The 16,738-nt window shown below is 38.4% G+C and overlaps 1 protein-coding gene across 2 annotated transcripts in view; it reads left to right on the top strand.

Annotated features, from left to right (window-relative positions):
* The window catches only part of sema3h (sema domain, immunoglobulin domain (Ig), short basic domain, secreted, (semaphorin) 3H), a 28,982-nt gene that overhangs the window by 9,606 nt on the left and 2,638 nt on the right, over positions 1–16,738 (top strand). For both annotated transcript variants that reach the window (XM_056260879.1, XM_056260877.1), the window contains exons 2-11: positions 1,992–2,146; positions 2,945–3,007; positions 3,197–3,316; positions 3,845–3,938; positions 4,036–4,155; positions 4,373–4,518; positions 6,217–6,331; positions 9,813–9,882; positions 11,407–11,551; positions 16,483–16,702. In XM_056260879.1, coding sequence (XP_056116854.1) covers positions 1,992–2,146; positions 2,945–3,007; positions 3,197–3,316; positions 3,845–3,938; positions 4,036–4,155; positions 4,373–4,518; positions 6,217–6,331; positions 9,813–9,882; positions 11,407–11,551; positions 16,483–16,702 — 1,248 coding nt within the window. The remainder of the gene's footprint in view (positions 1–1,991; positions 2,147–2,944; positions 3,008–3,196; positions 3,317–3,844; positions 3,939–4,035; positions 4,156–4,372; positions 4,519–6,216; positions 6,332–9,812; positions 9,883–11,406; positions 11,552–16,482; positions 16,703–16,738) is intronic.

Genomic DNA, 16,738 nt, shown 5'->3' with positions numbered 1-16,738 from the left:
TTAATCACTCAAACCCCTTTATCTAAACCTCTCTACATAACCGTCGGACTCGCGCGTCCTCCATGTCTGTAGTTTTTGAACACTTTTCATTCGTGTTTGTAGTTCTAACCGAATCCTCGTCCAACGCGCGATGGGTTGTGGGCAATATCAGCCGTTAGAGTGCGCATCGATCTGCACTTCGGATTCTGACCGGATATAGTAGACCATCCGGGTCTCTTTGGGACACTCATTTCAACATTCTACGATTTGGGACCTACTAATTCTATTTTCGAATACTATTTAGGACGGATAGTATGCGAATTGGGACGCAGCAATTCTCATTAGTGCAGCAATGGCGGATGTGTACAACTTGCTGTCTGTGAACTCGATCAGGGCGGGTCTATGTTAAAACGGCAATGTCTGGCAACACTCGTGGGCGGGGCCTGTGGCTTTAGTGACGTCACTAAAGCCGCATTCTGAAAACAGGTCGTTGGGAGACAGACACTGCTTATGATTTATGGGGATTTAAAAAAAAAGGAGTGAGTGGATTTTTATCACTGTAGGGTGGTTGTGTACACACACTGCCAACACACATTTCTGTCCAAACACCTTACAAAAGTGAACACTGACTACATTATTTACTCAATACTCACCCTCATGTTGTTCCAAACCTGTGGAAACATGTGGCTTGGCTTTCTATCTTCCATGGAGCACAAAGATGATTTGAATAATCTGCTACTTGTTACACTTTCCATGCAGCCTAGACTAGAGCTTTCAGGTTTTAAAGGGTCCTAATGCCCTTTTCACAAGATGTAAAATAAGTCTCTGATGTCCCCAGAGTGTATATGTGAAGTTTTAGCTCAAAATACCCCACAGATATTTTTTTCATAGCATGCTAAAATTGTCACTTTTTGAGGGAGAGCAAAAACGAGCCGTTTTTGTGTGTCCCTTTAAATGCAAATGAGCATGTTCAAACCAGAGTTGGACAAAGAAGGAGACTCAAGAAGTGACAACATGTAGAATGCAACAGGAGTGAATGGTTAGTTGATGAATTTATGCATTTATGAATTTAATTATGCATGCAGCTCATGTGGAGTTAACTATCTTCTAGTCACTGATTAGCATATTCTGTCATGATTATCTATAAATCGCGTTCCCGGGGGCGGGGTTTATGTACATTTTACGGTTAGTGATGTCACTAACCCTTGATGAAGCTCATTGTAGTCCCTACCAGCCGTTTGTTGTCCTTAAAAAGCAATTTCTGTAAAAATAAAATATCTCCCCGACCCTTTGCTTTGAACTTTGAGCATCGTAACTTTGCAGATGTTGTTTATGCTCAACAGCAACATTACAAGTGAAAAGTGAAATCATAATCAACCACCCCTTTAAAAAGGATGCAAAAGTGCCATAAAAGTCTCATTAAAGTGGTCCAAATGAATCATGCACTATGTCCCAAGTCTTCTGAAATCATATGATAAACTTTGCATCTTTTTTCTCATGCAAAGCTGCGTCGTTATTTACATCTCCTCGAGTGTTGTTAACTATTGAAAAATGATTATTTGAAAATTCTGTTATTTCCTGTAAATAACAGTTTAACATTCAGTCTATTCCTCGAACAAAGCTATCGTATATCTTCAGAAGACTTGAGATTTAGAACATGAGTTTTAGACCTTTTTCTTTTCTTTTCTTTTTTGTCATTTTAGAGCTTGACAGTCTATTCACTGTTATATTGGAAAAATTGACCAGGATATTCTTCAGAAATTCACCTTCTGTGCTGCAAGGAAGGAATAAACTCATCTTTCTCAGTTTTTTTTCTTTTTCCTATATAAACAATAAAGCTAAATTGCATTATTTCTTTGGCCTGTCAGATATAAAGGATTTGTGATGGAAAACAGAAATCCTGCATATAAGCTGAACTCACATCAGCCAAGAGGGTCTTCAATCATAACAGATATATATATATAATAAAATAACCTGTTCTCTTTCTTTCTATCTCCCTCTCTCTGCCACAGAGCTGGTGCAGAGCGGCAGGCTCATGTCTCTCTCTGTGCCTGCTGGGGATCTGAACTCTCTGCTGCCGGATGAAGACGGTCGTCGCCTTTACATTGGTATGAAGGACCATCTGCTGTCCACCAGCCTGGATGATATTACTCAAAACCCCCGCAAGGTATGTACACACCCCCACACATGCTGTTTCTTTTATATTATATACCGGTACTCAAGTAAGGGACGGTTCACTTGAAAATAAAAATTATTTCATTATATACTCTCGTGCTTTACAAAAGTGGAAGTTTAACAGAATGTTGATGCTGCTCTTTTCCATACAATGAAAGCGAATGGTTACCATGGGCTGTCAAGCTTAGAAAAATACAAACCACTTGTTTCTCACAGAAAAATATCATATGGCCTCAGCAGATTTGGAATAGATCACATATTAACCATATGGAGCGATGTTATGGTACTTTTAGTTTTTTAGTTTTTTTAACTAGACAATCCAATTCCAGTTCAATTTAATTGTACAGAAGAGAGAAGCAACTTGAGGAAAAGTTAATGAAAATAATTTTTATTAAAGGATTTTACAGCATAATACGGCAGTATCAAACAAGGAAGCTTTTTTTGCAAAATTATTCGCATTTGAAATTGAAAGACACAATAAATGTATGATTGTTTTTTAAACATTTGTTTTACGCTTGTTTTGCATGTATGAGGCCTGTGAGTGTATTTGTGCATGTGTGAGTAAGAGTGTGTGAGCCCATCCCTGCTTGTCTATGTGTGTGTTCATAATCATTTCATCTGAGTAATGCCAGAGTGGCATTCAACTGTAATTCCTTACATGCTACTTGATGAAATCAGCATATGCATCCACATTTAATATGAGTAAGAGAAGCTTTTATGCATACTTGGGCACCAAATTCATATGTGTGTGTGTGTGTGTGTGTGTGTGTGTTTTGGTACTGTATTTCAGATATACTGGCCTGCAAATCTAGATCGTATTCAGGATTGTATAATGGCTGGAAAAAATCTGCAGGTAAAACATGATTTTATGTACCACAGTTGACCATGTAGACAGCTTTTCTTGAAGTGTCTAATCACAAACAAATTAAATCATCTCAATCCTCACTGTCTGGACAGTTTATTAGTTCTGTCTGTATTGAAGCTCAGTCGACCTCACAAGCAGGCTTTGTTCATGAGTGCTAGTTTCCTGTTTATGTCACAGATGGACTGTGCTAACTTCCTGCGTGTGTTAGAGCATTATAACCAAACACATCTTTACGCCTGTGGAACTGGAGCGTTCAACCCTCGCTGTGCCTTCATCCCTACCAACCTCTTCCTCAGGGTAAAGAAGGACTACATTTTTCCACCATGCACCTCTCTCACATAACTGCTTCCTGTTGTGTTTGTGTACTTATGTTATTTGATGTGCATTTATCATGTACTTTGCATGCAAGTCTCAAGTGATTAAATAGAAAATGTCAGATTAAATGAATTATTTGATCAAAATGATTACAATTTAATAAATGTGTTTATTGAAATAAAAAGTGTGACATACAGATCGAAAATAAAATAAAATATTGTTTTATTAAAATGTTTATAATCTACTTAATTGTTTTTTATTAAACTAAAAATGTGTTAGATACATATACAAATGAAAAAAATAAAATAATAATTATAAAATATTTAAAACCTTAAAAGGTTTAATAAAAATAAAGTGTTACATACAAATCCAAACAAAAATAAAATAAATATTACTGTAGTAAAATAATTAAAACAAAAAAGTTGCATACCGTTCCAAACATCCTTTTTTTAATGTGTATAGATAAAAATAAATTACTTGAACTGTAAATAATGTAACTGGGTTTTTCAGGCCGAGGAACTAACGCTGCAGTATGAAGACACCGAATCAGGGAAGGGAAAATGTCCGTACGACCCTCACCAGAGAACAGCTACAGCTATCATAGGTAAGACAGTGTGTTTATAGTTTGTTGGTAGTTTATATGTTTGTGTAAGAACATGCCAGTTTAACTCTGATCCAAATCTTTGTGTGTGTTTGTTCAGACGGTGAGCTGTACGCTGGAATCTCATCTGACTTTCTAAGTCATGATACTGCTTTTATTCGGAGTTTGGGGATGCGACATGTGATTCGCACTGAACAATATCACTCTACATGGCTGCAAGGTGATACATGTGCAACCACACATGCACCTCAGCTAGCAAAAAAAAAAAAAAGCTAGACTACGACTTACAAATATACACACACAGCATGTTGTTGACAACCATTAAGAATGGACTGTGCTCTATAGGTTAAACACAATAAAATACCACATTATATACACAATAACAGATTTATGTGTTAGTTTAACTGTATTTTTGTCTCTCTCCAATTCCTCTCCAGGCGCGGAATTTGTACATGTTGCAGCGATGTCAGAGAGTGATAATGAGGAGGATGATAAGGTCTACGTGTTCTTCACTGAGCGCGCTCAGGAGGTAGAAGGGGCTGCTGGGAAGGTCCTCTATTCTAGAGTTGCCCGCGTCTGTAAGGTATCTAGCAGTGTGTTCCTACGTGCCTAACTGCACTTGTGTGGCCACTGTGCCCATCTCTGTGAATCTGATTGGATGTGCTGTCTCTGACTGTTCCTCTGGTTGACTTCTGTCATTTTCATATGAAATATTATTTTAATTAAATAATAATAAAAAATATATATATATACTTATTTTTTTTTATTAAAATAAAAAGTGTGACATGCAGATTCAAACAGAAAGGTCATATATATAATCTCCTTACAAGGCCACATATTAAGGTCTGGTTAGATTAAATGGTAAGCAAAAAATCAGTTCTTGTAATCTTTGTGTTGTCCGAGGAGGGACAAACCGGCAAGAGGGTATTGGGCGCCCAAGGATCATCGATGCAGGAGGGCAATAAAGGCTATCCCAGCTAGTTTGAGCCAACAGAAGGTCTTTTGTGGCACAAGTCACACAAAATTTTAATGATGTTATGGGAGAAATGTGTCAAAACACACAGTGCATCGCACTCTAATGCGTATGGGGCTTCGTAGCCGCAGACCAATCAGAGTGCTTATGATGACCCCTGTCTGACCACAGTGAAAAGCACCTACACTGGGCACTCGAGCGTCAGAACTGGACCCTGGAGCAGTGGGAGAAGCTGGTATGATGAGTCCTGCTTTCTTTTACATCAAGTGGACGGTCGTATACGCAGTTTACCTGGGAAAGGGAATGTGATGGGAGTGTGATGCTCTGGGCAATGTTCTGCTGGGTAGTTCGCCCTGGGTCCGGCCATTCATGTGGATGTAAATTTGACACGTGCTACCAACCTAAACATTGTTGCAGACCAGATGGTGTTCCCTGGTGAAAGTGGCCTCTTTCAGCAGGATAATGCACCCTGCCACACTGCACACATTGTTCAGGAATGGTTTGAGGAACATGATGATGAGTTCAAGGTGTTGCCCTGGCCTCCAAATTCCCCAGATCTCAATCCAATTGAGCATCTGTATCACTGTATGATGTGCTGGTGGGCCCACCAGTTTGATTTACGGCAGCTCCACCTTGCATGCTTTGGCTCATCGGTGTATATCTCAAAATTCTGAAAAAAGAAGTCAGAATTGTGAGTTATAAACTCGGAATTGCAAGAAACAAAGTCAGACTTGTGAGATGTAAACTCGCAATTCTGAGGAAAAAGTAAAAAAAAATGAGGAAAAAAGTCCTAATTACCTTCTTTTTTTTAAAAATGTGTGGCGGAAAGCAGTTTTCATAGATTTCTGTCAATTGAACTTTGCAAAATTATTAGTAATAACCATACAAAAAGTACTTTAGTGGTACCAGTGGTAAAGTGATGATATCAGATGGTAATGCCATAACACTGTCATATATGTCATTGAAAGGAGTGATTACCATATTCATGCACAAGGGAATTTATAAAAGAACATTATAAAGTATTAGCATGGTACATATACAAAAACATAGTATAACCAGGGTACATATATAAAAAACATGGAATTAGTAGAATACATGTCCCAGGTACATGTCAGAAAAACCATGATATTACCAGGGTACATGTCCAAAAAAACATTGTATTACCATGTTACATGTCCAAAAATCCATGGTACCATTTCCAAATAATCAGTTATAACATGGTACTTGTTTTGTTAAAGAAGACTAGCAAGAAAGGGATATTATGGTACTATATCAGTGTGTTTATCTCTCTTTTTTCTCTCTTTCTAGAATGATATTGGTGGTCAGCGTAGTTTGGTTCATAAATGGAGCACCTTTCAGAAAGCTCGAATTGTTTGCTCCGTACCAGGACCTGATGGCATACACACACACTTTGACAAACTCCGTGAGTAATACACATGCCACATGAAATGCCACACAAAAAAAAACATTTCACTCCCACATGATTACCTTACCAAAGTTTAAGCAAATCTCTCAAATTAAATAAGGCTTTGAGATAACCTTGTACATTTTTTAGAATATTATTTATACTGTTGATAATGTGTGTGTGTCATATATGCCCAAACGTCCCTGATTTATGTAAAAAGTTTATCAGTACACTCACACACACACACACACACACACAAACCACACACAGAGTCAGTCAGAAACCGGTTTCTTATCAATCAGTCTGTGTAAACAAAGTCCTCGCATAGAATAAACAATTCTTGAATCCTCAGTCCGACTAAAGTTTTACTATAATCTCATGCTCATATTATATCTATAAGATATACACATTAAAACACAAATTACATATTCAAATGTTAATCTCAGTTATTAGATGACTACATTGACGATAGCACACCCCCTAAACAATTTTTCACAAAGATGATATAAAACACGCTCTGCAATAATCAGAAATCAAGAATGGCTTCCGTATCTGACTGCAGCTTTATCAAATCAGCAAGCGGCTCTGAACAGAACTATTCATTGTCCAGCGCCATGGTAATCTTTAAAGAGCTAGGTTTACATAACTTGTTTAAGTGTTGGAGAGTTGTGAAATGTGTTTATTTCTTGGCCTACCAAAGTATTTAGAATGTGTAAAACAGCTTTGTTCTGATTGGTGAACACTTTCATGTTTACTTTGACTGTAAAGAGTTAATGATTTTATATTATAAACCTGCTGTAATGCTAATATGCATCTCATCTTAGCTGTACTTTTGCCCTATGGTGGTAATCTATAGAATTCTCTTCAATGTCAAGTTTACATTGTGCTCCACGGCCCCTAAACAACTACATCTCCCATAATCTCTCCCTGCATCAGGGACCCTCATGATGCCATGGCTATGATGAGCCAGACCATACTGCTGCAGACAGTAAATGTTCATCAAGAATAGTTAGTTTATACTGCAGCTTATGAGAAGAAACATGCAAAAACTGACAATCAGATGCGAGTTAAGAACTACCAGGTTGCTGGAACAGTAGAGTTAGAAGAATTGTATAGAATTTTATGTTTTTATGAAATATGGAACAGATGAAGCTTCAGTCTGGTGTAAATAAGTTTAAATAAGTTTGTGTGTGTGAAGGTGATGCTGCTAGTTGTTGTGGCTCTGATTTTAAAGCTGTTGAATTGTTATGTATGATCTGTTCGGAAGTTTAAATAATGTGTGGTTGATTGATGAATGGGTGTGTTTATTATCTGCCATTCAGATGGATTAGTCTTGTGTTTGTGTGTGAGTTTTCGGTAAGATTTTTAAAATGTCTTTGAAAGATGACCGACCAAAGCTGAATTTATTTGACCAAAATACAGTAAATACTGTAATATTACCACAATTTAAAATACTGGTTTTCTATTTTAATACTTCTTTAAATGTAATTTTAATCCTGTAATGGCAAAGCTGAATTTTCAGCATCAGTACACCAGTCTTCAGTGTCACATGATCCTTCAGAAATCATTCTAATATGCTGATATTGACATAGTGAGGAGGACAACTGATATTTACATATATGTTGACTTGACGCTAAAGTGTTTAATGTTAGATGTTTTAACACAAATTAATAGAACACCTAAAAAGGGAAATTATTCCTTATTGTTATGCACATTGTATAGGATCTCTAGAAGTTTTGTCACACAGTGGCCCAATTTCTTCAAATCCACCCTAAATGTTTAGCATTTTTGAACCGCATAATGATGAATATATCTCAAAATGAGTGCGCCAGTGAATATGCCATTTGTCTTGGTGGTCTGCTGAATGTTTTGAAGACCGTCAGTATCTGTGTGTGTGCATTTTCACGTCTACGGTGGCACCCCCATCCTGTTTTCACATAGTCTACTGGCTAACTCTAGATGGGGATGAGGGAGGACAGCAGAGAGCAGGAGAATCAGAGGTTAGGATGGATAAGAATGGATAGGGGCAGGATAGAGAAGTGTCAACAAGTGCAGGACAGACAAAACTATCTGTCCTCAAGGGGAACATAAGCTTTTGTTGGAGGAAATTGACACAACTATAGCATCCTCGCAAAAGTGAAAGAGAAGAAGAGCCAGATAATAGGGGGTGGTGAAAACAATCTGGAAAAGAGGGGAGGAGAAAGAGATGGAGGAGGGGTGGGACAGAAATGAGGGATAGTAATGGGATTGAGAGGGAAAGATGGAGTGTGAATGCTTAATTAAAGGGATTCTTTTGGTTTGAGTGTAAAATATGAGGGAAAACGAGCGGCTGTGTGTTACCGCAGAGCAGTGTGTAATTAATGTTTCAACCATTTTATAGTGCAGATCTAGTTTATGTTCTCGGTTTTAAACAGTTTACGAGAGTCAGTAAATTTGTAGTAACATGTCCGCTATAGCATGAATGTTTAATACTGTGGTTTCCAACTGGTGGGTCGTGCCCCTTATTTTTTGTTGATGTCAAGGGCTGTGTTTGATCAAACTATACAGTATTTTTATTGGTTTCGCTAAGATATTTTAATGTTTTTGAAAGAAGTCTCTTATGCTCACCAAAACAGTAATATTGTGGAATATTATTACAATTTAAAATAACTGTTTTCTATTTTGATATATTTTAAAATGTTACCTTTTTAAAAAAATGTTACTCCAGTCTTCAGTGTCACATGTTCCTTCAGTATTCATTCTAATATGCTGATTTGCTGCTCAAGAAACATTTCTTATTATTATCAATGTTGAAAACAGTTTTGCTGCTTAATATTTTTGTAGAAACTGCAAAAAGTTGAAAACAGCATTTATTTGAAATAGAAATCTTTTGTAACATTATAACGTTCTTTACTGTCACTTGTGATCAATTTATGTGTCCTTGCTGAATAAAAATATAAATTTCTTATAATCTAAAAAAAATCTTACTGACCCCAAATGGCAGATTGTTTCATGTTAATCATTTTGGATATTGTTGAGTCTGTTAACTTCATAGTCATTTGCATGTTACTTTTTTTGTTCTCTTTGATAGTTTAACAACTACTGTATTTTGTCTATGTTTTGGGACAGCAATATCCACTGTCAAATCTGGGTCCTGAAGAAAAACCAGTTGAGAACCACTATCTTAATGTGTGTGTGTTTGATTTGATAAGGGGTTTGATCATATCTGACATGACTGGAATGTGAGAATGCAGAAATGAACTAGCGTACCCTCAACAGCAAAAGTTCATTGTGAAGATATAGATGTGTGTGTTTTTAAACAAAAGTAAAACCGCAAATATGCTGCGTTACACACGTTTATTTGTATGAGTAAGAGAGTGTGACCAGGTAAATATTCTTTTCATTAGTTTATACAGCCTTGAGAGGAAACCAGAGACCACACACACTCTCTCATTAGCATTGACTGAAGCCCGCACAAAGCATGCTTAATATTCTAACCCTGTTTTCTGTTTTTCCATAGAGGATATTTTCATTCAACGTGGAAAGGACAAAACAAACCCCCTCATCTATGGGCTCTTCACCACTACCAGGTGAGTAGTAACACACTGACCTGGTATCACATTTTAAACCAAGACCAAGAGCTGACTTTAAAATAGGAAATTTCTGTCAACTTTTTCTCACCCTCACAACATTCCAAACTTGTTTGACTTTCTTTATTTCATAAAACACAAGAAGAGATGTTTTTTAGGATGTTGGTTCTGCTCTTTATCATAAAATGTTCTGACTAGGGGCTTTCAAGCTCCAGAAATGTACAAAAATCATCATAAAATCCATGTCCATATAATGTCCATATAATATGACTTATGTGCTATATTTTAAATCTTCTGAAGCCATTTGAAAGATAAAAAAAAAAAATGATCAAAAGTGACAGTAAAGTCATTTATAATGTTGAAAATGTTGAATTGCTGTTACAAATAAATGCTGTTCTTTATCTATTCATCTATCTGGGTCTACACAAACATATTAAAGGTGCAGTAAGCAATTTCTGAAAAACTCTTTTTGAAAAGTGGATCAGACCGAACATCAAAACACACTTCCAATCTTCCAACACTTACTGCCAATCAGCAGTAAGGGTCTTATACACTCATGATGGGGGAGGAGAGAGAGCTCAGTGCACAAGACAGACATTAGCAAAACAACTATTGAAAGAGCAAGATGGCAGTGAAAAAACAAAAGAGGAAAGGGCCAGGGGAATATAAGAAGGGTTACGTTCAGGCAAGAGGTAGCACCTGCAAAATATCGGAGAAGCTTTCCAGCACTGGAGAGACCTTAAGGAGTGGGAAGGCCTGAAAACGTTTCTGCACACATAGCCATTGTATGGCTTCAGAAGTTTTACTTTTTTAATTTTACTTTTATGGTGCTGTCCTGTCGTTTTTTGGAGCTTGACGGTCCCTGGTCAGCCTTCACTTTAATTGTACAGAAAAGAGTAGTGTAAAAATCTTGAAAACTGTGTGTGTGTATGTGGTTAAGGGTGTGGATAAAATTGCAGTATTACTGAGTCATACTTTCCAGCAGGTCTGTGATGACATTAATGATGCACCCATGAAGTTTAAAACACTTTAGAAGTTGAACCAATTTTACATCAGCCATCTCAAATAGCATATGCATTCATCTTTCTTTGTGAAAATGTGTGTCTGTGTGTCTGCCCAAGGTTTTGGAGAGGGTTGCTTAGGGTGGAGTGCACATGAAGTATGGATTAGGAAAAGGCCGTTTGGAAAGAGTGACAGTGTTATTGCTCTCTGTTGAGCTGTTCCAATGAGTGTGTTAAATCTCTCAGAGACTCGTAAAGACTCCTGCTTCCACGGCAGATCCAAATTCAATTCACTTCAGACCAGATGCCACTGCCACTTTCATTTGTGCCACAAGAGCTGGGTTTTAATTGGATGTATAGGTCAAAAACTCGTAGGAGAATTGATTAAGATGAATGCTGTTGCTTTGATACATTGTGATTGATTCCCAAATGTTTCTAGTGGATGCTGTCTACTTATAACTCTCAATCAATTAATAATTCATGTATCTATTTATTTGTTTGTGTTGGTTTCCTCTCTCTACAGCAATGTCTTGAATGGATCCGCTGTGTGTGTGTACCGCATGCAGGACATTATTAGAGCTTTTAAAGGAAACTTCCTTCACAGGGAGGGACAACAGTACAAGTGGACAGAGTATGCAGGCCGAGTTCCCTATCCCAGGCCTGGCACAGTGAGTCTTCTCAAACGATAAGCCAATAATTATTTTTATGTTATGGCCGATATTCAAAATCTGTACTATTTTGTCTAAATAAACTAAAAAATAAAATCAATAATTTTAAATTCTAGGAATTAATTTAGGCATCACAACAGTGTAATGTTGTGCAGTGTGAATTTTTTTTATTAATTTTGAGATTTGCTAAAGATTTAACAGTGTCATTAAATTATTAGTATTTTAAAAGATTAACTTTAAATAATAATAATACGTTTTATTTATATAGCGCCTTTCCAGGGCTCAAGGACGCTTTACAATGAACAAGCAACAATAATGGCAATGGATAATGATAACAAACAAAACAACAGTAGGTAAATGAGAGTAAAAGTACAGTAAATGATAATTATGTAGATGGGACAGCATACAATCAGACACAACGAAATGTAGTACAACTTAAGAATGGTGACATTCAGAAAATAAGTGAGTTTTGAGCATAGTTTTAAATTCAGAAATGGTATTAACACAACAGAGTGATCGGGGGAGAGAGTTCCATAGTTTGGGTGCAATGACACTGAATGATCTGCCCCCCATTGAAGCTATGCGTTGCCGAGGGACAACGAGAAGGCTAGAGTCCGAGGATCGTAGAGAGCGAGTCGGGGTGAAGGGGGGGAGCAGGTTACAGAGTTAGGGGGGAGCCAAGCTGTGCAGAGATTTAAAAGTGAGCAGGAGGATTTTGAATTTAATACGGTAAGCCACTGGAAGCCAGTGAAGATCGTACAAAATTGGGGTGATATGGGCAGAACGTTTGGTGCGAGTAAGTATTCTAGCAGCAGAGTTTTGAATGTATTGCAATTTGGAAATGGAGCTAGCAGATCAAGTAATCTGCTACGTAATCTGTTACAGTAATCAAGACGTGATGTGACAAATGCATGGATGACAGTCTCAGCGTCATTGATACTGATGAAGGGACGGAGCTGGGCGATGCGACGTAGATGAAAGAATGCTGATTTAGTGATAGAATTAATATGAGCCTGGAAAGAGAGTGAAGAGTCAAAGATTATACCAAGATTTTTAACAGTACTAGATGGTTTGATGTGAGAGCCAGCAATCTCACAGGTGAAGTTGGTAGAAATTTTGCTAGTGAGTGACGGAGGTCCAGTAAAAATAATCTCAGTTTTGTCCATGAAGCCAATCTTTTATTTCAGAGATTTTGTCGGTTGTGACAGATAGAGCAGGTGTACAGATAGTGTATAATTGGATGTCATCAGCGTAAGAATGATAATTAAAACCATGACGGTGGAAGATCTGACCAAGAGGTATTATGTAGATTATGATTAATAATGGCCCGAGAACGGATCCCTGGGGGACACCTTGCTTCAGGGGGACAGTAGGTGAGTGAAAATCTTGAACTGAAATTTAGAATTGTCTGTCAGAGAGATAGGAAGAAAACCAAGAAAGAGCAGCACCAGAAATACCCACGTCAGAAAGGCGAGATATGAGTAGTTCATGGGAGACCGTATCGAAGGCAGAGCTGAGGTCGAGCAGCAGGAGTATAGACAGAGAACCAGAGTCAGCAGAAAGCAGCAGATCATTCAGTAGCTTGACTAGTGCAGTTTCAGTACTATGAAGAGAGCGAAAACCAGATTGAAAAGGATCAAAGAAATTATTTTCGACTAGAAAAGACTGATGCTGGGAGGCAACAGTACTTTCAAGTAATTTTGCTATGAAGGGTAGATTTGAAATAGGACGATAATTAGATAAAACTGAGGGATCAAGGTTGGGTTTCTTGAGAACAAGGTAACAGCAGCAGTTTTGAGTGGCAGAGGGAATGAAGCAGAGGTAAGAGATGCATTGATGAAGTGAGAGATAGGTGCAGAGATAACTGAATGGCAGAGTTTTAAAGTCAGCATGAAATTAGATTTCACACGATTTTCTAATTGTATGTTATAAATCTTTTTGTGAATGTTTCATCCATGCATATGTTTAATTATTTTGACCTTGTAATTAAAGCTGAAGTCAGCAAGTCTGGCAGATTGAGTGGACTTAAGGCAAAATGTTGAATGTTTACAACTCTCATGCCCCTCCCCCACTATCAACGAATACCCTCCCACCGTGACCGAGTTTATGCTCGTCAGTGCCTGTGCACCAGATTTTCAGTGAACGCGCCCGTCTCATCAGCATCCATCAACACCATCCATTATTTGGAGCTGTCCTGGCTAATCTACCAATAGATTACAATTGCTAACGTCATTTACTCTAAATGAGCTTACTTGATTTTCCGCCATTACTCTTCGTTACTGCGCGAACTTCCGCGAACTTCAGGCGTGTGCATGTGATTGTAACGTGCGTGAGGGGTGGCGTGTGCCCGATCTGTGATTGACAGTCAGATCTCACACCCCCCTGCGCTGATTGGACCCGATGATCCGGGAGTTGTGGATTTTTGCAAAACAAATAACACGCTCCAGGTGGAGTTAGAAGCTCGGGTTTTTTTCTAAAACCACTTTATTTATGTTGTTCTGTCGGATTATAGTGTCGATTTCACTGAATATGATAAAAAAAAAATGTTGCCGACGGCAGCTTTAAAATATAATTTAAAAAAACTTGATCCTCTGGTGAAATGACAGGTGACGTATGCTGGATTTCTCCAGTTGTATAGTCTACTTAAACTCCGCCCCTTTCTTACAATCGACTGCAAGGTCACATTCAAAGTTGCCTCCAATCAACAACCAATGGATAGAACCAAGTCCCGCCCTACATTTTCTTTTTTTTCACTTTTTTTTTTCAATAATCGTTTCTCTCACATATACGTCACAATACAGAAGAAAAGATTTGTCGCTACATTGCGACTTTAAGTGAGCATTAGATGATGGCAAAGGTAGTCTAAATGTAAAAATTAGGCTACTCTGCATGTACTATTTAATATACATTATTAACCCATACTGATAAATTATGTGTATATATATATATATATATATATATAGTCTACCCAAAATTTTCAATTTGCTGTTCATTTACTCACCTTCAGGCCATCGAAGATGTAGGTGACCTTTTTTCTTTAGTAGAACAGTAAAGAAACTTTTTCAGCTGAAACCATGGTCCTTGCGGATTCATATAATGCAAGTCGATAGCTGCCGTCACTTTGAGAGTCAAAAAAACATATGGGCAAAACTAAATGAATATATATGCCTGTGGCTTCTTGTGAAGCAAAACGATCAGTCTGTGCAAGAAACATTATTTACAGCATTATTACCTGTAATCCAAAGTCTCGGCAAACGGTCCTGAGTGTGTTCATGGCAGTCTGGAGCTAGGCTTCCTGTCGTATAGTGTTGTTTTGCCTGTATATGTTTTTTGACTCTCAAGTGACGGTAGCCATTGACTTATACACTCACCGGCCACTTTATTAGGTACACCTGTCCAACTGCTCGTTAACACTTAATTTGCAAGCAGCCAATCACATGGCGGCAACTCAGTGCATTTAGGCATGTAGACATGGTCAAGACAATCTCCTGCAGTTCAAACCGAGCATCAGTATGGGGAAGAAAGTTGATTTGAGTGACTTTGAACGTGGCATGATTGTTGGTGCCAGAAGGGCTGGTCTGAGTATTTCAGAAACTGCTAATCTACTGGGATTTTCACGCACAACCATCTCTAGGGTTTACAGAGAATGGTCCGAAAAAGAAAAAACATCCAGTGAGCGGCAGTTCTGTGGGCGGAAATGCCTTGTTGATGCCAGAGGTCAGAGGAGAATGGCCAGACTGGTTCGAGCTGATAGAAGGGCAACAGTGACTGAAATAACCACTCGTTACAACCGAGGTATGCAGCAAAGCATTTGTGAAGCCACAACACGCACAACCTTGAGGCGGATGGGCTACAACAGCAGAAGACTCCACCGGGTACCACTCATCTCCACTACAAATAGGAAAAAGAGGCTACAATTTGCAAGAGCTCACCAAAATTGAACAGTTGAAGACTGGAAAAATGTTGCCTGGTCTGATGAGTCTCGATTTCTGTTGAGACATTCAGATGTTAGAGTCAGAATTTGGCGTAAACAGAATGAGAACATGGAACCATCATGCCTTGTTACCACTGTGCAGGCTGGTGGTGGTGGTGTAATGGTGTGGGGGATGTTTTCCTGGCACACTTTAGGCCCCTTAGTGCCAATTGGGCATCGTTTAAATGCCACGGCCTACCTGAGCATTGTTTCTGACCATGTCCATCCCTTTATGGCCACCATGTACCCATCCTCTGATGGCTACTTCCACCATGTCACAAAGCTCTAATCATTTCAAATTGGTTTCTTGAACATGACAATGAGTTCACTGTACTAAAATGGCCTCCACAGTCACCAGATCTCAACCCAATAGAGCATCTTTGGGATGTGGTGGAACGGGAGATTCGCATCATGGATGTGCAGCCGACAAATCTGCGGCAACTGTGTGATGCCATCATGTCAATATGGACCAAACTCCCTGAGGAATGCTTCCAGCACCTTGTTGAATCTATGCCACGAAGAATTGAGGCAGTTCTGAAGGCAAAAGGGGGTCCAACCCGTTACTAGCATGGGGTACCTAATAAAGTGGCCGGTGAGTGTATTATATGAATCACCAAGGACCACGGTTTCAGCTAAAAATCATCTTTACTGTTCTACTGAAGACAAAATACACCTACATCTTGGATGGCCTGAGGGTGAGTAAATTAACAGTTTTTAATTTAACAATTTTAATTTTTGAGTGAACTATCCCTTTAACAATCATACATAATCATGTCCTTCAATAATCTGCCAAAATGCTACATTCAAATTATTAATTGTATTTTTACAAAAAGAGACCACACAGTTTAAAAAAAAATTAATTGTATAATAGTTTTATAATATTTTGATTGACCTGTAATATTGAGGGCTCTGAAATCATGCAAATAACAGTATTGGTGAACTTCCTGTCAATATTCAGTGTCCCAGCAGCACATACGGAGGCTTTAAATCAACGAGGGAATATCCTGACGACGTTATCTTCTTTAGCCGCACGCATCCTTTGATGCAGGAGCCGGTGCATCCTCTTGGGGGTCATCCTTTGCTGATCAGAGTGGGCGTGTCTTATAAACTGACCCGCCTCCTTGTAGACAGAGTGGAAGCGGTAGATGGACAATATGACGTGTTGTTCATCGGCACAGGTGTGTGTTTGTGGTCAATATTAAAATAAGCTGCAG

This window comes from Rhinichthys klamathensis, unplaced genomic scaffold (assembly GCF_029890125.1).
Source record: "Rhinichthys klamathensis goyatoka isolate OS25496 unplaced genomic scaffold, OSU_Roscu_1.1 h1tg000180l_1, whole genome shotgun sequence".
In the NCBI taxonomy this organism is placed as follows: domain Eukaryota; kingdom Metazoa; phylum Chordata; class Actinopteri; order Cypriniformes; family Leuciscidae; genus Rhinichthys; species Rhinichthys klamathensis.
The sequence above is the reverse complement of the archived record's forward strand: the minus strand, read 5'-3'. Positions and strand labels throughout refer to the sequence as shown.